General features: G+C 37.0%; 1 protein-coding gene across 1 annotated transcript; it reads right to left on the bottom strand.

Annotated features, from left to right (window-relative positions):
* Positions 1-1,568: 1,568 nt before the first annotated feature.
* LOC103695506 (protein PAT1 homolog 1-like) lies at positions 1,569-16,138 on the bottom strand. The gene is made up of 5 exons (XM_008776857.6): positions 15,482-16,138; positions 14,425-14,585; positions 12,052-12,108; positions 6,765-6,834; positions 1,569-4,232 (listed from the first exon to the last, which is right to left on the bottom strand). The coding sequence occupies exons 1-5, from the start codon at positions 15,567-15,569 to the stop codon at positions 2,182-2,184; spliced, it is 2,427 nt and encodes an 808-aa protein (XP_008775079.3). The 5' UTR covers positions 15,570-16,138; the 3' UTR covers positions 1,569-2,181.
* Positions 16,139-22,210: the final 6,072 nt, after the last annotated feature.

The following is a 22,210-nucleotide window of genomic DNA, read 5'->3' as shown; positions in this document are numbered from 1 at the left end:
GGGGCTCTAGGTGTCAAGGGACTGTAAAGTATATCATACTATCGAGACAATTGCAACTCGAGTTTCAAGCAATTATAGATTTCTGATTGCCCACAGAATACTACAATGATGCAATGATCAATCCGCTGATTGTATCTCTCCTCAATGCCTGTGCTAAAGAGAGGTTCTAAATTTAAAAATGTATAGTTCTCACCATTATTCTCAATAGAACAGAAATGCATGCATGCACAATTAGATGGAACAACATCCCTGTAAGAACGACCACATTCGACGCGTCTGATGAAACAAGCATTCAAACAGACCAAAATTGTCCTCCCCAGGGCCACGCATAGAGATCAGTGATCGACATAACCTGGCACTACCAGTCGAATAAAAAAAAACTTCCAGCCAGCAACCACTCACCACTTGGAGGTAGGAGGAGGACTCAAGGTTCACATACCACATACACTAAATCATTTTCTACATCTGTTTTCCGATGACAATGTGTTGATCAGGTTAGAAAATAAAATAATTTGCACATGATAGACTGTCCGATCGCTTCTTTGTAGAGATAGAAGCCTGTTTTTGTAATCCAAAACATGACCATATCCCAAAATACAAAGTTAGCAAAATTCAATATGAGAACCAAAGTTCTAATTACTGAAGAAATCAAATGCAAACCTACTCTAAAGTCTCAACATATCATAAAAGTGTAGTTACCAAAATGGGGCAAGACCAAGCTTTCCCTCTATAAGGTTAGCTTGATGTATATGTTTACCCAAGTACATTAACACTGGAATCTACCAGAAAACTACCAAGAGTTTATAACTTTCCTCAAGAACAAGCTATAATTATACTCATCACCAAATAAAGAAACACAAACTACTAAAATACCACTATATCACGTCATGAGTCAACTGCAAAACGTCCTGGTCTTCTCCCCAACCATCGTGCTCGAAAGAAGGATATGGCTACCAAGAACATTGGATGGATTGGATTCGAGCACAGTATATTATCGATCTCATCAGATACTAGAGAAAGATATCTACGAAATTCAACCGTCTTTATGCAGTATTAAATGCATTACTTCCCCATCATCCTTACAGCAATCTACGAGAGTAAACATGATCCAAGGTCTCAGATGCCCTAATTACCAGAGTCAGCTTTAGACATACTTACACATCTTTTTCAGCTTGGGTCACATCCCCTAATCTCACAAACCCCAGACAAACAGTTTAATGGCCAATGGATCCACTGCAACTATCATGCATCCAAAAATATTCCAATTGGCAAAATCAATCACTAGAAAATGCAGCACCAAATGACCCCTTTAATCATCAAACTTTTGTTTGTTTTTTTCTTTTTCAGTAAGAGATTAGCATACCTTTGAAAGATTGATAGCTTCTCCCAGCATGCATCAATTCTGTATAACTTCCACAAAATACATTTTAATCTCATCACAACTCTCCAACAGTATCCACTGGTAAAAGAATGAAGTGTGCAATCTGTCATCACGTACTTCATATTTTACAAATAAAACAATGGAGCCCCACAATCATAACAAACGCAAATAGCAATATTCAATACTATTGAGATTAAAATTGAGAAACTTTATACTTGACATATGCGCTGGAAGTCGACATACAGATGATCATTACGCCTGCTGCCATGTACACAGTAATTAAGGATTGAATCCAAGAAGTATTTGAAATCCTCCAAGTTTACACTAAATGAAAAGAAGAAACAAGTTGTGATTACAATTCAGAGGTCCACAGATGCTGACAGATTCTCTTCACCAGCCAAAATGGATACTAAAACTTCCACCTTGCGGCATCTGCTAGATCCTTGAAGAATGAAAGACAAAGGCTTCAAGTAGCAGAAGCTGTACAGTTCCTATCCCTAGATTTGTCTGGAGTTTCAATTTAGAGCACTAAAATAAAGCTCCCCAGAAGAAACTTCCAGTCACAAACTCCCATGAAAGAACTAGCACAATACATAGAGGCAGGGACAATAGTTTCAACAAAGGAAAAGCAAAAGTACACCCACAAAACGATAATACTAGCATTAAGCCAGTTACCTGACTTACATAAATGTCCACACCCTCCCAAGCCCTTTTTTCTGTTTTTTGCCTAGAATCCTTTTCCGCTTGTTACCAGATTACCTTGATTTATGGGAGGGAGCAGCATGAAGCATTGGCAGGATTTAGGACATAGCATTATACCCAGTGACAGGCATGGACCGCTGAGCAAAAGCAAGTAACAGCTTGCGCTGATGCTCATCAGTGTGAGGGAGACTGGCACGTAACAACTCCACCGGCATCTCCCTGCTTATAGCTCTAGTTGCATCTGGTCCAATAATTGCAGGATTTGGTGCCTGCATGAGCAAGGATTGCGTTATAGTGTCATACTTATTCTGACAGTACTTCGTGAGGAGACCAAAGAAGGCATCAAATGATGCTTGCCACAGAGCCCGGTTAGACATGCTGTAATTTGTTGCAGCATGGCGGTCCGTCAGCAGCTCTGTTGCTCTCTCAAGAACAGATTTTATTATGATGGAGGCACCATCACCAGCAGAACTTCCAACAGGGCGAAGCGGTGGCTGTTCAGATGAACAAACTACAGCAGCAAGGCAAGCACTGAGGGCGCTCAGATCCATGCCACAAATGCATAAAGAAACAGTCTTTGCAAGACTGTTAGCAGTTTCGGCTGCACTAGAATCTGAGGGCAATGCACCAAATAAAAACCTCAGGTGGCGGAAGATAGCCATGCAGACTATCCGAGCCAGCTCGCTGCCAGGAATTAGAAGTTGAAGATAGCGTGAAAGAAGTTTTCGGCCCTTGGGAAGAGAAACAAGACGGAGGAACACAAGATCATCTTTTGGGGCTAGACCCACTGAATTGCCAGCTTTTCCAGGGCCAAGTGGATCAACTAGCTGAAGTGATGCTGCGAGCCCTTCCAGGAGGGCGTGCCGTCTTCTTTTGACCAGGGAGCCACCATCTTGTAGCAGGCTGAATTGTAGCAAGCGATCAATATCATCTACATCAAGAAGAAGGCAAAAGCCATCTTCAATGGTGATTCTAGCTGCCAACATTGGCTCTTCTTCAAGAGGTTTCACAGAAGATTTCTGATCAAGGATGCTATCACCTGATGCCGAGGGCAGGTCAACTTCAAGAAGAGGTCGAGGCCTTCGTATAGAAGAAAAGGGAAGCCTACCAAGAGCATCCACCTGAAGATAAGCATGTGGTTCGTCTTTAGCACGTGCTCGGGATGGCAGGTCCCGAATGGAAGTTGGGCAGAAATGGTGCTTTAGCCTTGACCCAGCAGATTTCTTTGCAAGACAAGCTTGGTGGTAGTAATCATCTACATAGGGGTCACTGCCATGGGTTGCAGCATGCTGCATTCTCAAAATGTTTTCTACCTCTTCAGCTGTCATGTACTTAGATCGGAACTGTGGCCATCCATTGTCACTCTTCTGGCTGCTGGTATCAGAACCATGCTGAGCAAATCGAAGTATCTGTCTCCCCCTTTGCATTGGTTTCAATCTCTGGTCTCTTAACTCAGCCATCCCAAGCATTGGTTCAAAATTATTCATCATCTGTAGTGGAGGAGGATGTGGACTGAACAGCTGAGACTGCATCTGCGAGATATGTGATAGAGATGATTGAATTTGGGGCATTCTATGTTGGTGCTGTGGTGGAAATAGTTGAGGCGGCATTAGACCATTTGATTGAGGCAACTGCTGCTGCATCAAGTTAGGTGAAAAATTGGAATGTTCACCCGAAAAGAAATTAGCTTGCTTCAACCAATTCTGTTGTCTGTTACTAATGGAGAGACCTGGAGGGCCAAACTGAGACATATTTCCACCATACTGCAATCCATGAGGTACTCCTGCCAAATGAAGCTGGGAGAAATGGGAGGGATTTGGTGCAGAGAAAGGCATCTGGAGTCCAGCAGTAGGAGATGAGACATTTATTTGGCGTGCGTGATTTGGAGAAGCTTGTGACGGTCCACCAGGAGGGTAGGAAGTATAGGATGATTTAGTTCTTAGAATTGGTTCACTAGGATTATGTTGTGGTGGTTGTTGAGGATATGAGGAGGTTCTGTACAGAGGTCCGGATTCTCCAGCACGAGCTGAAGAAGGATGTGGCTGCGACCACCACCGTTTACCATCCTGGACACTTTCATTGTCCAATATATTTTGATCTAGGCACTTTGAGAAATCTTGCTCCTGTGCCCAGTCTGCAGTAGAAGAACCTGAAGGGACAAGAGAACATGCTTTCAGTGCATCTAATTTGAACAGATAATTAACAACATTTTAGCATGCGAAAAGCGAGGGCAGGCCTCCAAAGAATACATCTCGCCATTACAACATGTCCCTTTCCCCGATAGAAAATTACCTAACTACATCAAAGAATAACAGCTAAACAGAGATCAAGATAAAAAGGGTTCACCGTACCCATACGTGCCACCTCATACTGGACGTACCGTATTATACCGATACCGAATTGAGACTCGAAATAGAGGGCGTACTGAGACTCTGTACGCTGAACCGATCCCTATTCCTGGCGTATCAACCCTGTATCAGCAAGGTACTGGTACAGGGTCCGATACAGAGATTGCAAATATTGGTTAAAAATGCTACAAAGGGTCTCTTTTGTCAGTCCTCTATCACAAGCAAACTCTTATAAGAAGGCTATCGAAGGGGAGAATTTGCAGTGACAATCTGACCTAGATCTCATCCACAACCTAGCAAACCCAGAGATTCCATATTAACATAATCATAATATATTTTCTGATTCTAGCTTGCAAGAAAGCTCTCTATTATTATGCATCATCTGGAAACACACAAAGGTAACCAAAACCCCATAAAAAATAATCTAATCTTCCATAAAAGCACTTTTTCTATAATTGAAAGAAGCTTTGTCTGAATGCATCTGAGATTTAAAGCCAAAGTCCCCACAATAATCTTATAGACCTCACTCATGAAGCTAACAGGCGTACCATCCAAGCTATCCTTTACAACTTAACCTTCACAGGAATGCAGGTAACAAAAGTAAACTTTAGCCATTGGAGTTGTCTTTTGTGGAAAGCTACATGTATGTTAACCTTGCAACATCAAAATCTTTGTTGAGTGAAACAAGGAAATCATTATCCTGTCTTCTCTCGCCAGCCATATCAAAAACCAATTTCCTCATTTCCTCCTCAGCCAAAACCATCTAGTACTAGTTATCAGTATCTACACTAATCATTTATAGTACCAGACTTCAGGCAAGAGATGATTGTTCTGGAAATTATCCATAGAAAATCTGAACACCTTACCATGAAATCACAATGTATCTATTCTTCAATCCTCAAACCCAACTTTTGCTACACCTAGCTCTTTTTTATGATGATAAAAACCCTATGCGAGGGTACAAATATTTCTAGGCACCTCCTTAAGCAATATTGCCTTACCCTTGCATCTCTAGAAAATCTCTATTTCTTTATTTTCTGAAAAGAAAGTCATGACCCTTTGGTTTTCTTACCAAAAGGTGAGGCTTCTTACTTCCCCTTTCAAAATAAATTGTTGAATGTTCAATAGCTCAATCTTATTTTACCCATACTTCTTCCAAATGCTTCCTTTTCACATATGATGGTGGGCCTTGGCATAACAGCAAGGTTGCTCCCTTACGAAGGGTTTGAAACACGGAAATAGCCTCTTTGCACATGGAGGGAGGGTAAGGATGCATAAATCTAACCCCCTCTATACCCTGCGGTGGCAAGAGCCTCGTGCATTAGGACGCTCTTTTTCTTTTTCCTTTACCGCATATGCTTAATCTTGCTTTCACACACTATTATTTTTTTTCATAAACCTACAGATAGGATTATGTTCATCTCAAGCATCCTCCCATATACATTGTTCTTTCCAGACTCTAATGGACTCTAGTGCTTGCAAATTTTAAACAAGAATCTCTCGGGCGAGGGATAGTTGTTTAGACGGCATTATGATATGTCATTTATTAGGCATGGTATTATTTGACAAACTCAGGGTGATAGCTATGCTGAGGTGTAAGATCGCCCTCATTTAATTAAAAAAGAATATAACATTCTCCCAAGTTAAATTTCCATCATTAACACCATAACCACATGGCTTTCCTAAAATATGTAGCTACTGCAAAAACATAATGCATCACTAGAAACAGTTCCAAATACACTTATGGACAACATATTATAAATGGAGGTTCATTGATCTCTCACTCTCAAAGGGAATATAAACATCCACTTGTTCATTCCTGGTTCCCAGTGATACATGCTTGCAATAGCAATGATTTTTCTTGTTCCTAAGGAGTTTGTTAATGATTAGAAGCAATAGAATATACTGTTCTTACCAATGATCGACATTGGACTATGCATCCATTAGGCTTCATATGTTTGGTTTAATTCTGTAATGATTCAACTTTGTCCTCTTTTAGTTGCCAAAAATTGTTAGTAATCAGATATGAATGTGAATTTATCTATCTTTCAGTTAGCGAATGTTGTGCCTAGCAGAATGCTGATTTTCTACCTTAAACTTCTGATTTCAGAAAAGGAATTTTGCAGACATTTAAGAAATATCCATGTATCATTGAACACAGGATGCATGACCATGAAATGATAATGTCCAAATTTAGATGTTAACTAAGATGCAAGAAGAAAATATAAGAACAGAATATTGTCCAACAAAATTCGAATGTCATTTTTTCCAGTTAATCAAAGATTAAACAATCATGAACTAACAACGGATTGAAGCAAAAGAACTTTACTGACTTTCTCTAGAAAAGGATCCCCTATCACCAATTGCTCCTGAGCCCCTTGGTTCACCAACAACTTTGTTCAACTGAGGTTCATAAAGAAATATAAATATAGCGTCTGAAAATCAGGATTGCAATACAGATAAGCATAACCATGACCAGGAAGCTACCAAGTTAAACAGTAAAATACATAAAGATAGCACACAAAACAGTCTACAAATCTACATAGTATTCATCCAAATGACAGGCATATTGTTCTGTAAGTATAGTCAATGCCTATGAAAAAATGCACAGAGAAGAAGCATACTTAACAGCACCATCATGACAGACCATGTTGCTTTCTTAATTAGCTGTTTAGCCAAACTGTTGTGCAAAATGAAATGAAAGTGCTTGATTAATTAGGAAAAATAAAACTCATTCAATTAAATAAGGCAGGGACTTGCATGGCATGCTCTATAACTGCAACTGTAAAAGACATTTGATTCAGATGAACAGGAGAAATTCAGACCTAATGCAGGATCATCAAGCTGATAATTGAAAGTATCAGTAAGAACAAAAGGAAAACAAAAAAAGAAAAGACAAAAAAACGTCAAAAAAAATTAATAAGAAACTAATTAGAAAAAAATTATAACAAGATATTAAAAACCTTCGCACATTCAGTAGTTCAAAAGTAATGATTACTAAATTTCACTCCCTTAAAGAAGACGGATTCTTCTGCATCCGAGGGAGAAAGAGGTAAAGTTTGAGCAGTGTCACTTCATGGAATTAGTAGAGTGAACAGTTTTCTCAACAATCAAAAGTTATATTTGTTAAACTATCTACAAAAACTTTATTTTTATAAAGGAAGAAACAAGATCATAGGTAGCTCCCTGTGCTATCTATTGCTCAATTGAGATGAACGGCAAAAAGAATGTGTGCTACAAAGTGGGTATTGAAAAAGTTTTCTATTATGTATTGGCATGTGTTACTCATTGACAGATTAAGAGTAGTATTTCTTTAGCTTCTCTGTAATGACTGGGTTTCTGGATGGCAAGTTCAGACATAAAAAAAAATGATCAAAAACAAACAACAGTAGTCAAAGGCATGCATTTTAAGGCTCTCCACTTGATGAGGCTTAAGCCTTAAGGCTTAAGGCACAAGCCTCAAAGATTTTCTTAACTGATTTAGAAAATAAAATCGACGAAAAGAAAATCAAGGTCAAAAATAAAAAACCACAGTTATTTATTTGGACATGTTACAAGCATTGATAAGGTTCACATAGTGCAACCCCAAATGTGAATGAATCTCAATGGCTAGTGCAAAAGAACACCCGGTTCTAATTAGCACTGGCATCTAAGTTGACACAATACAACATGAAGCAAAAACAAAGAAAAGACATGACTCTTGATTTTTGTTGGTCATGAATACATGAGCACCTAATGGTTATACCTCCCCTTAAGGCATAACTAAATAACAAGGTGTAAGCTTCATATTAGCTTCTCCATGTGATATACATCTTATAAAACTTCACCAATACTTCAAATATGTCTAAGGAAAACCTTGCCGCAAAGCATGAGAAGAAGAGGACCTTCAATAAGCCTTTCTCAACAATAACTTGAAGTTGGCTATTTCACAATTAACTTAACCTTTATCAACAAACCTCATCTTTATGTGGTTGATTTTATGGATAAAGATATGATTAATGATAAGGAATATTCTATAAAGCAACACTCAAACTACCTCCAGTCCTCGAATATAATTTGGATTCATGGCTTATGCAATGTTTGCAAAATTAGGATATACCGTAACCATACCCATCAAGCGCCGTCCGTACTACTTGGGGTTGGGTTACTGAATCCTCATTCATTGATCCTCTAACATCAGCATTATGAATTCTCTGTCCAAAATAACTTGGGTTTGGCAAAGTAGGCGCCTGTCATAAAACTTATAAGCAAGAACCGAAGTACCACATATCTGCAGCGTGTCATCTTGGCCCTAGCATGCTATGTACCATACCACATCATTCCAAGGCAAGCTATGCCAATGCACTAGCATGCAACATGCCAACTGTTTGCTTGTAGCCTCTATCCTCCCAGAGCTATGTGTTGGTAAGGCACCAGCATGTTGTGCATCTATCATGGCATGCCTACCAGCACTAAATTGGTGTTTACAGGCCAGCTTCAAAAACTTTAATTCAAAAAAACAAAAAAGCGAGATTGAACTGATTTAGGGATGTATCTCTGCATGCCTCTCAATCAGAACTAAACTGCTTCACATGGGCACATTGAATTTTAAATCTACAAAGTATTATTGTAGGGGACGCGTACGGTTGCTTACCATTCATTGAGTTTGTTAGGGAAAGGCAAGGCATGTTTTGTAAGCCAGGTTTTGAAAAAGCTTTCAATAAAAAAGATTTGGATAAGCTCTTTGTAATTTTATTTAAAAAGAAAAGGAGTTCACCTATACACATTTTTACATGTCAACTAGATCCATGAGAGTCAGAGAGTGACACAACAAGAAATCTAGTTTGAGGAACTTATCCAACATAACAGAACTATAATTTTTAAACACAAACATAAAGAAAAGCACTAACTTCTCTCATCATTCTCTTCTTCATAACTATCATACTAATGTTACTACATGCAGCAGCTTTAGAAGTTCATTGTACATTTCTACCAAATCTATCAATACTCAATAGTTGGCGCTATCTTGTCATGACCAAAGGACAAGCAGGCTGTTCTCTTTCTTTGGATGGATGTGACAACCTGGATGACATTAATCTTTTATTCACTTCTGAATGGTGCTTATTTATATCCAAACAGAAATTTTCAGTCTCCATGGCTCCCAAGTTTTCTGACAAGAAGCATGATATTCAGTGGCCATTGCAATAAACATATAGTTTTTTAATGGTTTCAAAATTTACGGGTACAATGAGAACCTTTGCCTTTTCCTTTCTATAGCCGGCATGCTAAATCATTGTGAAGCTACTGGTCTTGAATTATTTATCAACTTTCGCATAAAGGGCGTTGGCCGGAATTAGAACAAAAATTATGTTAATACAATGTCACTACTCTAGTGAAGTGCGAAACAAGGTTCTTCCTGTAAGCACGACAAACATCCATCAGGTATGAAGAGAGTCTATCTCCATAACTGGGGCCTTACAACTGAGGACTCTGTCTGTCGCTTCAGAGTTGGAATAGTGTCCTTTTTCTATCATTCTCTTGGCATAGGTTGCCTATTTGCTAGTCTAACTACTAATATCAAACTGAATTGAACTAAACGGGAAAAAGTACCTCTACGATAGCGTAGAAACTCAACCAAAGGATATAATATTATGAAAAGAGGAGAAGTGTGCAAAAGCAAAATACAATAAGAAATAGGGATTGGTGATGCTTGATGTTGTTAATAACACCATAAATTATAAAACAGCAGTCAAAAATTGGGAAGATAGTTATATAATGAGACTCAACCATAGCTGCACGGAGTACGGTAGAATTCGCCGGTACGGTCATTCGGGAAGTCCCTCCGAGGACGACTCCCATACAATTCTTGCGAGAGCTGGACTAAGCGAGACTCGGATGCTGTCTCATTCGCTGTCTCGCAATACATTTTTCTTTTTCCGATACGGCTCGCGACCTAAAAAAATCTTTTTAAAGGGATTTTATGCTGAACTATGTCTGTGCTGAGTCCAGGCATATCATCGTAGGACCATGCAAAGACATCCTTGTATTCTTTCAAAAGGTCAATGGGCTTAGAGCCAGCAAGCAAAGTAAGGCAAAGCTTTATCGCGAAGAGGGCAGATGAATGAATGGAATGATGAAAGAAGGCCGGTCGGTCTAAAGATTTTTAATAAGCCTTTTTCCTAGGGTTGACGGTTCCCCACAACCTTCTCCCTTCTATCCCTATCCAAAGTAAGGTAGGGCGGTTCGCTTGAGTTGCTCAACCGCCCCTTTGCGACCACAGAACAGACATATTACATCAATACTCAGTTGTTGGATGATATATCTGTGGATCATTACATACAGGTGTGATGTACAACTGGAAATTCATGGCTTTAAAACCAAGGTTCAGAGACTATGGTCAGGTACCATTAAGATTTAAATTTTGGATTTCAAATCACATATTAGACCAGCTATAGGCAAAAACATTTCATTTGTTAAGAACAGCTCTGATCACATAAGCAAAATTTGGAATATGATATGTGATATTTACAAAGTACTGTACAGCATAAGAAAATGAAAAAAAGCACTGTTTATACTTTGAACTAGCATAGGAAGAAATACAAAATTTTCTGAGCATTTCTTTGTCATGTAAGGTGGTAAATATGATGATTAAGTGGCACGATGTTAACCTCATGTAGTAGTAAAGCATAAAACAGTTAAGGTTTAAACATATTATTCAACACTGACAAAAGGAAAAAAAAAAAGAATTAATATAGCACATTGAAATTGCAAATTAAAGCTTTGCATAATTCATCAAGTTATAACAGAAGCAACCATTAGTTGGATTCCTTCTAGTTCAGTCTGAACTCTGAACAGTAACGTGACCTAAAACATATGCAAGCCAATGGAACATTGCTACAAGCACATTACACTTCCTATTCACTAGGGAAAAGCATGAATGGGAAAAAAAATTATTTTCATAAAACTATGAGATCTACTAAGGTAATGTACCAGAGGTGAAACCACTAGTAGAGACATATCACCATTTATGGTTTTATTATATCAACATCAGAGGACAAAATAATCCAGATAGTGATCAAACATTAGTTAAATATTTTAATGATGTTTTATGAGTACTAACTAAACAATGAGATTAATAGAATATTCAAAAATGGTTTTCTTTTCTGCCCATTAAAATAAGAGTACAGATTTAGGTGGCTTCCAGTAATGAGATCATGACTTAAGTGAAATTAAAGAAAAGAGATGGAAAGTTTTTAAGTAAATTTTGGTTCACAAAATGCAGAGATATATCAACGATTTATTCTAGTTCGCAGGTTTGGTTTCCAAGCATAGCTCAATCCTGTAAACTAAAGTTATTAAGGGAGTTGAGGTTTGAGTTATATAAACTAAATAACTCGAAAGATAATTTAAACTCTTAAAACCAAAAGGAACAAATGAAACTTCGAAGGCAGGATACACTACAAAGACAGTAAATTCATTAAATTTTCCTATAAATCTTGAATCATGATAGACAGCATCCACGAAAATGTATAACAAGGCCTGATAAACTGGTTAATACTTTGCATGAGATGATTATTTATTAAAAAAATTATCAGGACTAATAAGATAATACATAAGTCATAATTATTTAAGGGATCAGACCTTTGAGAAAGTGCTTGCAAGGTCATCAATATCAGATAAAGATCCTAAACCATCACCCTGCAAATACAGCACAACATGACTAAAACTGCAATCCATTATGTTATCACAAATTTATTTTGGCTATAAGCAATAAAATCAAAAGGCTGTATAGGTTCATCTAGGAAATGAAGAAAATTCACTTGCACCAATGGAAAATAGGGGAACAAGATAATCCATCTTAACTGCCATCAATGATTACATAGAAAATAAGCCCTTTGCAAGGATGTAAAGTCAGAGTGCAGATTTCTACAGACAAGCACGTGAAATAGTAAGCAATTGTTTGACATGGGAGGGAAGTTTAATTATCGTTTAATTTGCATGAGGAAGGTGAAAAATTTACTGCATACAAAGACAATGGCAGTGTGAACATATTTGGTGGTGCTTGATTTTGTTGACAATGGCAATGTGAACATATTTGGTGCTTATTGATTTGTTGTTTTTCATCCTCTTGATAAGAAACAATGAAATTATGCTACACTCAACAGTAATGTACAGCTTAAGAAGAACCACCACAACATGACTCCCATGATATAGAATTCCCTCTTCATAAATTCTTGTAGAAGCATCTCCTACATCATCTTCAGAGCTTTTTTACAAACTAACAGCCAAGTATATGTTCCATTTTGAAGCATCAAAACAATTGCATTGTTGGCTTCAAACTTTGCTTCTCATTTATTTAGCAACTCTGGAATCATTTTCACAATATAAGGGTCACCCATTGGCCAGGCATCATACTTTTATTTTTGAATACTTCCCATAACAAGAGAGATTTTAAAGGAACTATCATCATGTTTAACTATTTAACACAAAATACAATATATCAAATTATCACAGTTAGGAAGAAATTGAGTAGGGGCCAACGTTGTTATGATACTTCTCAAACCGGTATGCGTGTCAAGGCATTGATTTCTAAAGTTTTTGATTCTAGCAGAACTTCATACTCTCCACATTTTCCAGGCACAAAGTCCACGAAATATTACTACATATATAGCAACCAAGATAAGAACTGATTTATCTGATGCATTACTTTAGCTGCATATTTAATCTATCCAGTAATCTCATGACCCTAAGTTTTAGCCAATTTCAACCAAGATAAGAACTGATTTATCTGATGCATTACTTTAGCTGCATATTTAATCTATCCGGTAATCTCATGACCCTAAGTTTTAGCCAATTTATCTTCTATAGATTTTAACACCCCCTCCCACCCACCACCCACCCCCACGCCCCGTGCGCGCCAAAAAAAAAAAAAAAACGAAGTAAAAATACAAGGTTAAGTAAGTCAAAATTGTGAATATACTAAGTTCCCCTAACCTTGATGCCCAACTAAATCTGCTAAACGAGTCAGGGGGAAACTACAATGAAGTTTCTGAAGAAATTTTGGAGCAATATAGTGGCATGCTTGATAAATTCACATTGAGGATGTGAAATACACAGAACAAGTTTGCATTAAGTGGGTACCTAAATATGGGTTTGAAATGTGAACCAGAAAGAATAACAGATGATAGCATGATATTAAGGTCATGCACTAGGAATTTGAGTATATATGCCAAATGCAATATGAAGTCATTGCGTGTAGATGACATAAGGATAAGGTTACCATTTATGAAGAATTTTAGGTAATAGAAATAAACAATAGTAAGTTTTCACTGAAGTTGAGAATGGAGAGCATGATTATAATGTGCAAAAGAAATCATAACTGTTATCAACCTATGAATATTCTCTGAGCATACGGAAAATTAGGAATATTTCTTTTGTATGGAAATTTTGGCATGCATATTATACTTTTTCACACTTGGGTATTTTAAACAAGGGAAGTTGTATGAGTGCTGCCCATGTGAAGAACATCAATACTTCATGAGGTTCAAACTCACACCTTCTACTATTTACAGCTCGATACTTCTCACCAGTTTGCATCCTTGCATCCATAATGATGTTGATGGATTTTAATAGAATCACATGTATCATGCACCTTAAAACTTCCTAGCATCAATCTCAAGCAATAGGAAAAAAAATAAAGGCCCCACTATTCTATACTGATATAGTGAAAATGACCTGAGGAGGCCTAAAGAGACAAGCTAGGTATTGCTATATCTTTCAGAAAGTGTGACCTCAATAGAGCAGAATGGAGAAAAAGGATTCATGTAGCTGATCGCAACTATTTTGGGATTAAGAATTAGTTGACTCGAGTTAAGTCTTTGGCTTAAAGAGGCAGGCTCAGATTTGACTTCAATTAATGCAGATAATCACAATAGTGAGCTGAACTTGGGACCAGCAGCAAAAGCAAAAGAACAAAGTATCGGAATGTATAAACTTGCAAGCAAAGAAATTCACCTCTACTCCATCACCAAGATAAGAAAATTGATTATCCTGATCATTGAGCCCAATAAAGCCAGGATCACCACCATCAACTTCTTCCAATCCCCCCAACTCAACTTCCTCCATAACATCATTACCAAAAAATGCATATTGTGAAGCATCAAACCGAGCATTTTCTGCATAGAAACAGCCAGCTAGAAAATAAGCCCAAATTGAGAAGCACATAAGCTCCACCATTTGATTAAGACAAGAAAAAGAACAGAATACAAGAAACCAATTCTAGCTATGAGCATATTTAAAGGAACTTAAAACTCAGTATGCAAGAAGTACAAGAAAAGCAATCCAGGTCTATTAAAGATCTTGGAAATAAACAAAAAAAAAATAAAGAGTTCAGCGACTAAAGACAGTGGATTTATTATTTCCACTTTAGTAAATCACTACCACAAATAAAGATATGTTCAGCATATTGAAGCTAGGACAAGATATAAATCTAAAAATTGCAGTCAAATGTGCTCAAAGACTACTAGAATTAGATATTGAATACTTGATCAAACAGGTACAGATCCCTTATATGTTGCCCCCGTAAAATAACCACTTAAATTCAAAACTGGCATTCATATAGTTAATAGATCGGCAGAATCTCAAGCACAGGTATCCATTTAGTATGCCACAAGGGCATTTTAAATATTCTAAGCTCATTTTAACAGGATTACACTTAAAATAATTCCAAATAAATTTAAAAAGAATGTGAAATTGTGTCATCCCGGAAAAATAAATCAAACCACACTACACAATAAACCCATATCTCAACTTCAATCCCACAAGCGCACACGAAAAAAAAAATTCCAATTTGAAAGCCACACGCATTAAAGTCATCATCCTTACTCTACCCAAAAAGCCCGGAAAAATCTCAACCAAAAAAAGCGTTTTTGCCTTCCTATAAACCCAATCCAACAGTAAAATTCTACAAGAAAACCAAACTTCCCCCGCCAATCAAGCCGCAGCACCAGATCTACAGCGCCACAAAAACCATAATTCCTGGAAAAGCCAAGCAAAAAAAGAGAAATCTCACCTGATAAACCACCGGCCAATCGTCCAAACCCGTTATCCGGGCCAGCAGGGTCTTCCGAAACCCCACCCTCCCCATCGAGCCCTGCCATCTTCCACCCTCCCTCCGATTAAAACCCTAAAACTCGAAATTGCAACAGAGATAAGTAGCGAATATGAAAAGAAAAAAAAAAAGAAACTTCTCTTTTCTGGCCGATTCTAGGGTTAGGGTTCTCCGAGGGGTAGGTGAGATCTGAGCAGAGCTGAGGCCAAAAAACAAAGCTCTCTTTTTGATGCTCTCCCCCTCGATAATTTAGAATTCTAAGCTACAAGAAAACCCCGAGATAAAATTTTGGAGTTATTATAAACAGATAGGAAACGAGACGAGGCGGACGAGGAGAAGCAGGAGAATATAAAGTTTCGCTACGTAGTTGATTTTTTTTTTTCTTTTTTCTTTTACTCCCTCTCTCTCCCCACTTTCTATTTGACGATTCTCTTTGCGTGCCCCTCTCATATCCCTACTAACAATAAAAGTAACAAGGCGGTGGGGAATGGAGTGGGGGAATTTTATAATTGTGGGGTTGTTATTGTCATTATTGTAAGAGTTCAATGACCTTCATATTTTAGTCCTCTATCCTACCTATCATCACTCAAAGTTTAGTTTAATGGGATAATTTGGAATGAATCCAACACATGGAGAGGTGGGAGGTGAGTTTTTGTGGAAGGGATGCAGTGGAAAAAAGGTGGAATGGAAGGGATCTTTATGGAAAGTGAGCACGTTGGGGAAATGAATGATTGAAGAAAATTAAGGGTAAATTGAGGGATATTCCTGTTTTTCAGACACTTGAGTTTGGGAATATGCGAGGAAGATGGGAGATTACTTAGATTGGTGCATCATATTTCGTAAACAGTTAGGATTTGGACTAAATTTTCTGTTGGATTCGTAGCTACGAAGCAATCCAACATCCTTCCAATCCGAATCTTATAGACCATCATGCCTACAACTATAATTTTAAGGTGGGCCAACAAGCTCACTTTTAGAAGGCCGAGACTTTGATGGATTCCTAAAAAAATATGGTTTGAGTAGGCCAACAGGTCTGATTTTTATAAGATATTCATGTAGGAATATTCAAACAAGTTTTTAATTTTTTTTTTCTTTTATGTGTCTATATATCTCTCTGTGTAGAGCTAATTATATGTATTTGCATTTCAGAAAGAAAATATGAAGAATAATTTTTGAACGGCCTATTCCTTCAACTATAATCGCAAGTAGAAAATATTGAAGGTGACCATAAAATTAAAACTGAAGCAAGGCATTGTTACAAGGAATTTTTTTGAATAGCTTCATTACAAATAGATGACATGTCCTTATTGAATATACAAAACTTCACATATGCTTATCACCAAAACTAGCCTTGTGTAATTATAATTGGACTAATGTTAGTATTGAATTTATATATGTGTGTATTTGAAATTGCCTTGATAATACCAAGAATTCACACCTTGCTATGAATGGCTTGCTTCTGGATCTAAATCTAAGAAAACATGAACTGAAATTTAAAATAGTGTCGTTTTTCATTAATCAATCCCTTCTCTCTAATTAAATTAATCACATCAAAATTCAAATTATTAGCTTTTGAAGTGGGCCAACTCTTTATGCCTTTCTAGCTCTTGCTCACCAAAAAATTCGTACTGGACCATTCCCTTACTTTAGTTAGTAAAAATATTTCTCATAACTCTTCAATAACTTTATGGGATTGTCTAAGATTTGCATTTTATTGTCCTAAAGCATTTACATGTAGGACTTGCTCATACCTAAGCTAGGCAAATTAAACTTCTTATCAAATATAGGAATCAAGGTGTTATAAAACTATTTTCCCTTTCCTATATAATTGAACTATCAAGGAGATATATAATAATCTATAAAACCTCCATTCACTCAATATGGCAAGAAACAATGTGGTTTCTCCTCTTTCTTTCTTTTGTTTTTTTTTTTTATAAGAAATAAAAACATGTGGTTGAGCAGCAAGCCACTCCTTGATTCTTTTGACCTCTTCCTATTGTGGAGTTAAAAAATCTCAATAAAATTAAATGCTTAGCATTCAGCTTATACTAAACGGCAAGTGGTTTACAATGGCCAAGTATCTAGTCATCATAGTCAAATTTTTAAGATTCAACAAATATCATATTCGAGCCACTAGTTCAAATCCTAAAGTTGTAGATGCCAAGTTATGAACCACTGCAAAATTTGTGATTTTATAGAACCATGAAAATAGTAGCCTATTGGTCTCTGTTTGGATTATATATGATACTAAATGAGAATCCACAAGACCAAGTGCAGCTTTATATTTATATAATGTTTACAGATGGGATTTGCTTGAATTATAGATTACAAAACACTCCACAATTCACATAAGCTTAGTAAATAATCAGAGTATTCAATAAGGAAAGGGAAACGAAATAATTGGGTCTCCAACTGCAGTGATTAAGAAGGGGTGAGGAGGGGGACCATGCTATTCAAGAGAGCTACTTTTCTTGTCTCGTTTTGTTGTGCCCACCAGCCCTTCAGGTGGTGGAGTTGGGATATAATCTATGGAGGAGATTTGGGGCATGTACTTATGTGACAACCAAACGCAACACTTCCGTTGGACATGGATTTTTAAAGAGAAACAAAAGTTCGGTTGGATCCAGCAGAGTGTGGGTGGTATGGGCGACCACCCGCTGCTTAGAAACATTCGGACTATGGTGTGTGGCGAAATGACCAATCAGACAAAGCATATATAACGAGAGGCCAACAGGGCAGCAGACAGGGTAGGCTCTTATGTGGCTAACCATTCTGGAAAAACTTGAGGGAGGAGGATTTAGATGTATTCGTATTCGTCATGTATGATACATCTACATTAGCCAAAAAAAAAAAAAAAAAACAAACAAACATGTGGTCTAACCTCTATTCCTTTAGGAGACATTGGTAATTACAGAATTTTTTTCGATGCACAAATTGAAGCTAGATGAGCAAGTGTCAACTAGTTGGATGCAGACTATGGTGTTCAAAATTATGCAACAAGTAGCTGATCAGCAAATGCAACAACTCTTTTGTTTATGGATCATTTGGTGGTGGGTTTGTAGTTCTACAACAGGTAAGTTTGAAATGCTACAATAATGAACAGTTGTTGTAGGCAATCTTAAAAGAGGTGAAGGGCATATTATTTTGGGATGCTAACATTATTTAACTAGTTTAGGTTTAAGATTTCGATATATGTCTCGCCATTACTTTCTCGGCTGAGGTCTAATTAGGGCTTCATTCGCATTGCGTCTATAGTATGCCTGCATAAGGTGCTAAATTTTCATTTTTCAGAAAAAAAATTATGAGGTTTAATTTGATTTGACTGGGATGTCCCAATAGTTTGAAATCCGTATTCAACTTAGTTGAAGATTATCTTAATTTGAAAGACTCATTATGAATCACAACATCAATTGCAAATCCAATTTTAATGATGGATATGAGGCAACCCAACCCTCCCATAGGGGAATACATTTAAAAAAAATAAAAAAGATTTGCATGCATAGAAATTGCAGCTTAGATTGTTCCCCACTGGCAACCATGATCACTCAATGGGTCTAAGCTTCAGGTAGATGTCAACTTGGGTCAGCTACTTTGTGCAAAATCTTGGTCAAGTCAATCGACTTGCAACCTTATGACATGGGGCCTAAGAGGTGTGAGCAAATATAATTTGCTATCAGTCTAACTTAACTTGTGTTTCAATCCAAACGTGCCTTTGATTGCAAATTAGATCCAGTTCCTATCCAATCTAATGGTTTTGGCAGCAGTCTGAGAGTGTCCAGGTTTCATGCATACATGCAGTGTTTTTTGTGGTAAATGGAGATAAAGTCTCCACCAGCTTTATTGAGAGAATGAAGGCATAGAGAAAGGGGGTAAAAGGGAGGGAAAGCAAAACAAAGACACAACAGAGAAGATCAAAACTAAACCTCAACATACAAAAATCTTGAAGCCTATCTTGAATAATTGTAGGTAATAACCACTTTAATGTTATGCAACCTAAGGTAATGGTTTATAGCTAGCAGGTTCTTTGATTCTGTAATAAACTATTTAAAGCCCAAATAGCATATCGCCAATTGAAGTGTAGATATAGAGGGAAAAAAATTATAGAAATCGGTAATGAGCATCATATGGTTTTTATTATTTAACTATGACATACTCTAAATTAACATTTGTATCGGTTAGTATAAATGACAATATGATTTATTTATTTTTTAATTCTGACAAAACAGACTTCATGTCCAGCAATATTTTAAGAGTAAATTACAAAATCCGAATGAGGCTTATATTTCTTAGTAATTTATAAAATCTACACTTATACTAAGTTAAACTAACCTTTTACCTAATGTGAAAAATCAAAATTGCCTTCGAACGAGAAGGAGGGTGCACATTTTTTTTTGTATCCTGAGATAGTTGTTACATCAACTAAGATTATTTTGATCATTCTTTAATTTTTTTCTAACATGATACTTGGGTTCCATTTAAGATTAACAGGTTGACTAATGTTCCATTAAGTTATGGCTTAAAATATTAGATAAAAATAAACCTCAATGAGATAAGCATAGATTTTTTCAAGCTATTAGATATAAATATAATTTATCACTGATCTCAGAAGGAGGTTTTGTAATTTATTCTAACTTGTCTTCTATTGTTGCCACCCATTGTTCTGCAATCTGATGGCTAAGTACTATTATCATATCAGCTATTCTTTTGGTTCAAAAAATGTTAAAATGCAAGCAAGTTGTTAGAGCAAACGATAATGATTTCTAACATGACTTTCAAATTTCAATGATGGTAACACTAGGGGGTGCATAACAAAATAGCGATGGTTTATAAATTTATTTTTCAGAACTAGGATAGCAACACTGTTAAATCTTAGTCTTAGGTGCTAGATACGATTTTGAAATAGTTTTTTGCTTGGTCTAATGGGCTCAGATCAAGTCTGATATATAGAATGATGGATTTCTACATAGCTTTGGAAAGTGATTTCAACTCATCTTTTTCATCTAAAGTATTGCCGTACATCCACATCTCCAATTATAAATCTTGAGCCTTGTAGCCTTTCAAAGCCTTATAGTCTTCCAACCTTCAATGGAGGTAGGTGGGGATTAGAGAGTTTTAGAATTGTGGCTGAGAGCCTCCTTCTAAGGTTCTCTTATCCATGCCCGTCTCACGTGTTAAAACTGCTTGTGTGGTCGGAAGAGCCGATGGGTGCAAAATTTGGTGTCCATTAGTTTGCTTTGGTGCTTACTAAGTAGAAGCCCTAAAAAGGAATATTTAAATATTTTATACTTTAGTGAATTTGGCAGAAGAAGTATACCTGATTATCAATTTACAAAAAATATGAATCTTATTTTTTACAAAATGATTTACATTTAGATGTTTGTAGATATTTTTGTTCTTGGATCTAAGTATGAAATAGATTATATTTAAACTCTAAATAAACGTGTATTGCTATAAAAAAAAAAAACTAGCAGGCATCAAGCAGGACTAAATGAAACACCCACATATTCATATGATGCACATCGGTCAAGTTGGAATCAAACATAATCAAGAATTGGCTAAAGAAGTTCTATTCATGGATCATGATTTTTGGTCCACATGTATTGCCTCTAGCATATCTAATGTTGGAGTTTGGATCTTATACGGTGCATATTTTGCATCGCAGAAAGCTATATAACCTCAATGGCTGCCACATCATCTAATCACAAAGACAGATGGCTATCATATAGTGTATGGTGTACGTTGTGTGCAGTACGCAACACATTGTCTTTGAATATTTGATAGTTGTCTGTCTCCACGATCGGATGACATAACATCCATCAAAGGCTGTACAACTCTCCATGGGGCAAAATGCTGATGTTGTTGGTCTGAAACTCGTGATCCTGACCGAGTGGGAAATGTCCCAATTTTTGCATAATTTGCATCAACAAAGTCATGATAAATTCCTATCGTGGTTTTGGTTAAAATTCAATCAACTTGCAGCTCTATACTTCTTGCCTATTCTAATCAAAATGGAACAAGGAGCAGCATATTAAAGGGCATCACTTATCTTTTGCTTTTCCTTAGCCCTCACGAGTAAAGTGGAGGCAAAATGTGGTACTTCAGCCTCCCAAAGTACCATAAAAAGTAAAGGCACCAAATGATAAATGAGGACTCATTGCTTCAAGTTGTTGAACACCAAAAAGAATAGGCCCCAGCCTTTTTGGTTGGTATCAAACCTTCTTTATCTCCCACAAGGCATATTCTTAAAGCCTTTGAATTATGGTCATGGCCTTTATGCTTTCCCACCCTTATGAAGTATGGAAGATGACCACAGGTTTAAAGGGACTGAGGGTATCAGAATGCTTCCTTGGAAGCTTTTCTATCTCAGGTGGAGTCTTTAAGGAATATATAGTTTCGGGACAGCCTTGGAAGGAGAGAAAGCAGAGCAAATTTTGCAAAGCAATAAACTTTACAGATAAGAGGGATGAGGATAGGAGAAACATCTGCATGCTATATGGCCCATGCAATTTAGTTTCTTAAGATCAGTCAGTTTTTCTCCCTCAATATCCTTGATTTTGGGGTGTTTTCTAAGGTGCATCCTGATAAATTGAATTTAGTTTTCTGCTGCCGGTGAAACAATTAAAATTACGGAGAACCATATAATCTACCTTTAAATGCAATTATGGAGCCATCATACATGGAGTGTGAGGA

Source organism: Phoenix dactylifera, chromosome 12, assembly GCF_051530095.1.
Source record: "Phoenix dactylifera cultivar Ajwa chromosome 12, Ajwa_hap1_PhDact_Kaust_v1.1, whole genome shotgun sequence".
Lineage (NCBI taxonomy): Eukaryota > Viridiplantae > Streptophyta > Magnoliopsida > Arecales > Arecaceae > Phoenix > Phoenix dactylifera.
Note: the sequence above shows the minus strand (reverse complement) of the source record. Positions and strands in the feature narration are given on the sequence as shown.

Bases quoted from the DNA above. Each gene is read 5' to 3' on its own strand.
- LOC103695506 (XM_008776857.6), bottom strand. From the start codon at position 15,569: ATGGCAGGGCTCGATGGGGAGGGTGGGGTTTCGGAAGACCCTGCTGGC. The intron at 14,586-15,481 runs GTGAGATTTCTC...GTTTCTATGCAG, and splicing joins ATTGGCCGGTGGTTTATCAG to AAAATGCTCGGTTTGATGCT. The intron at 4,233-6,764 runs GTCAGTAAAGTT...TTGTCCCTTCAG, and splicing joins GGGATCCTTTTCTAGAGAAA to GTTCTTCTACTGCAGACTGG.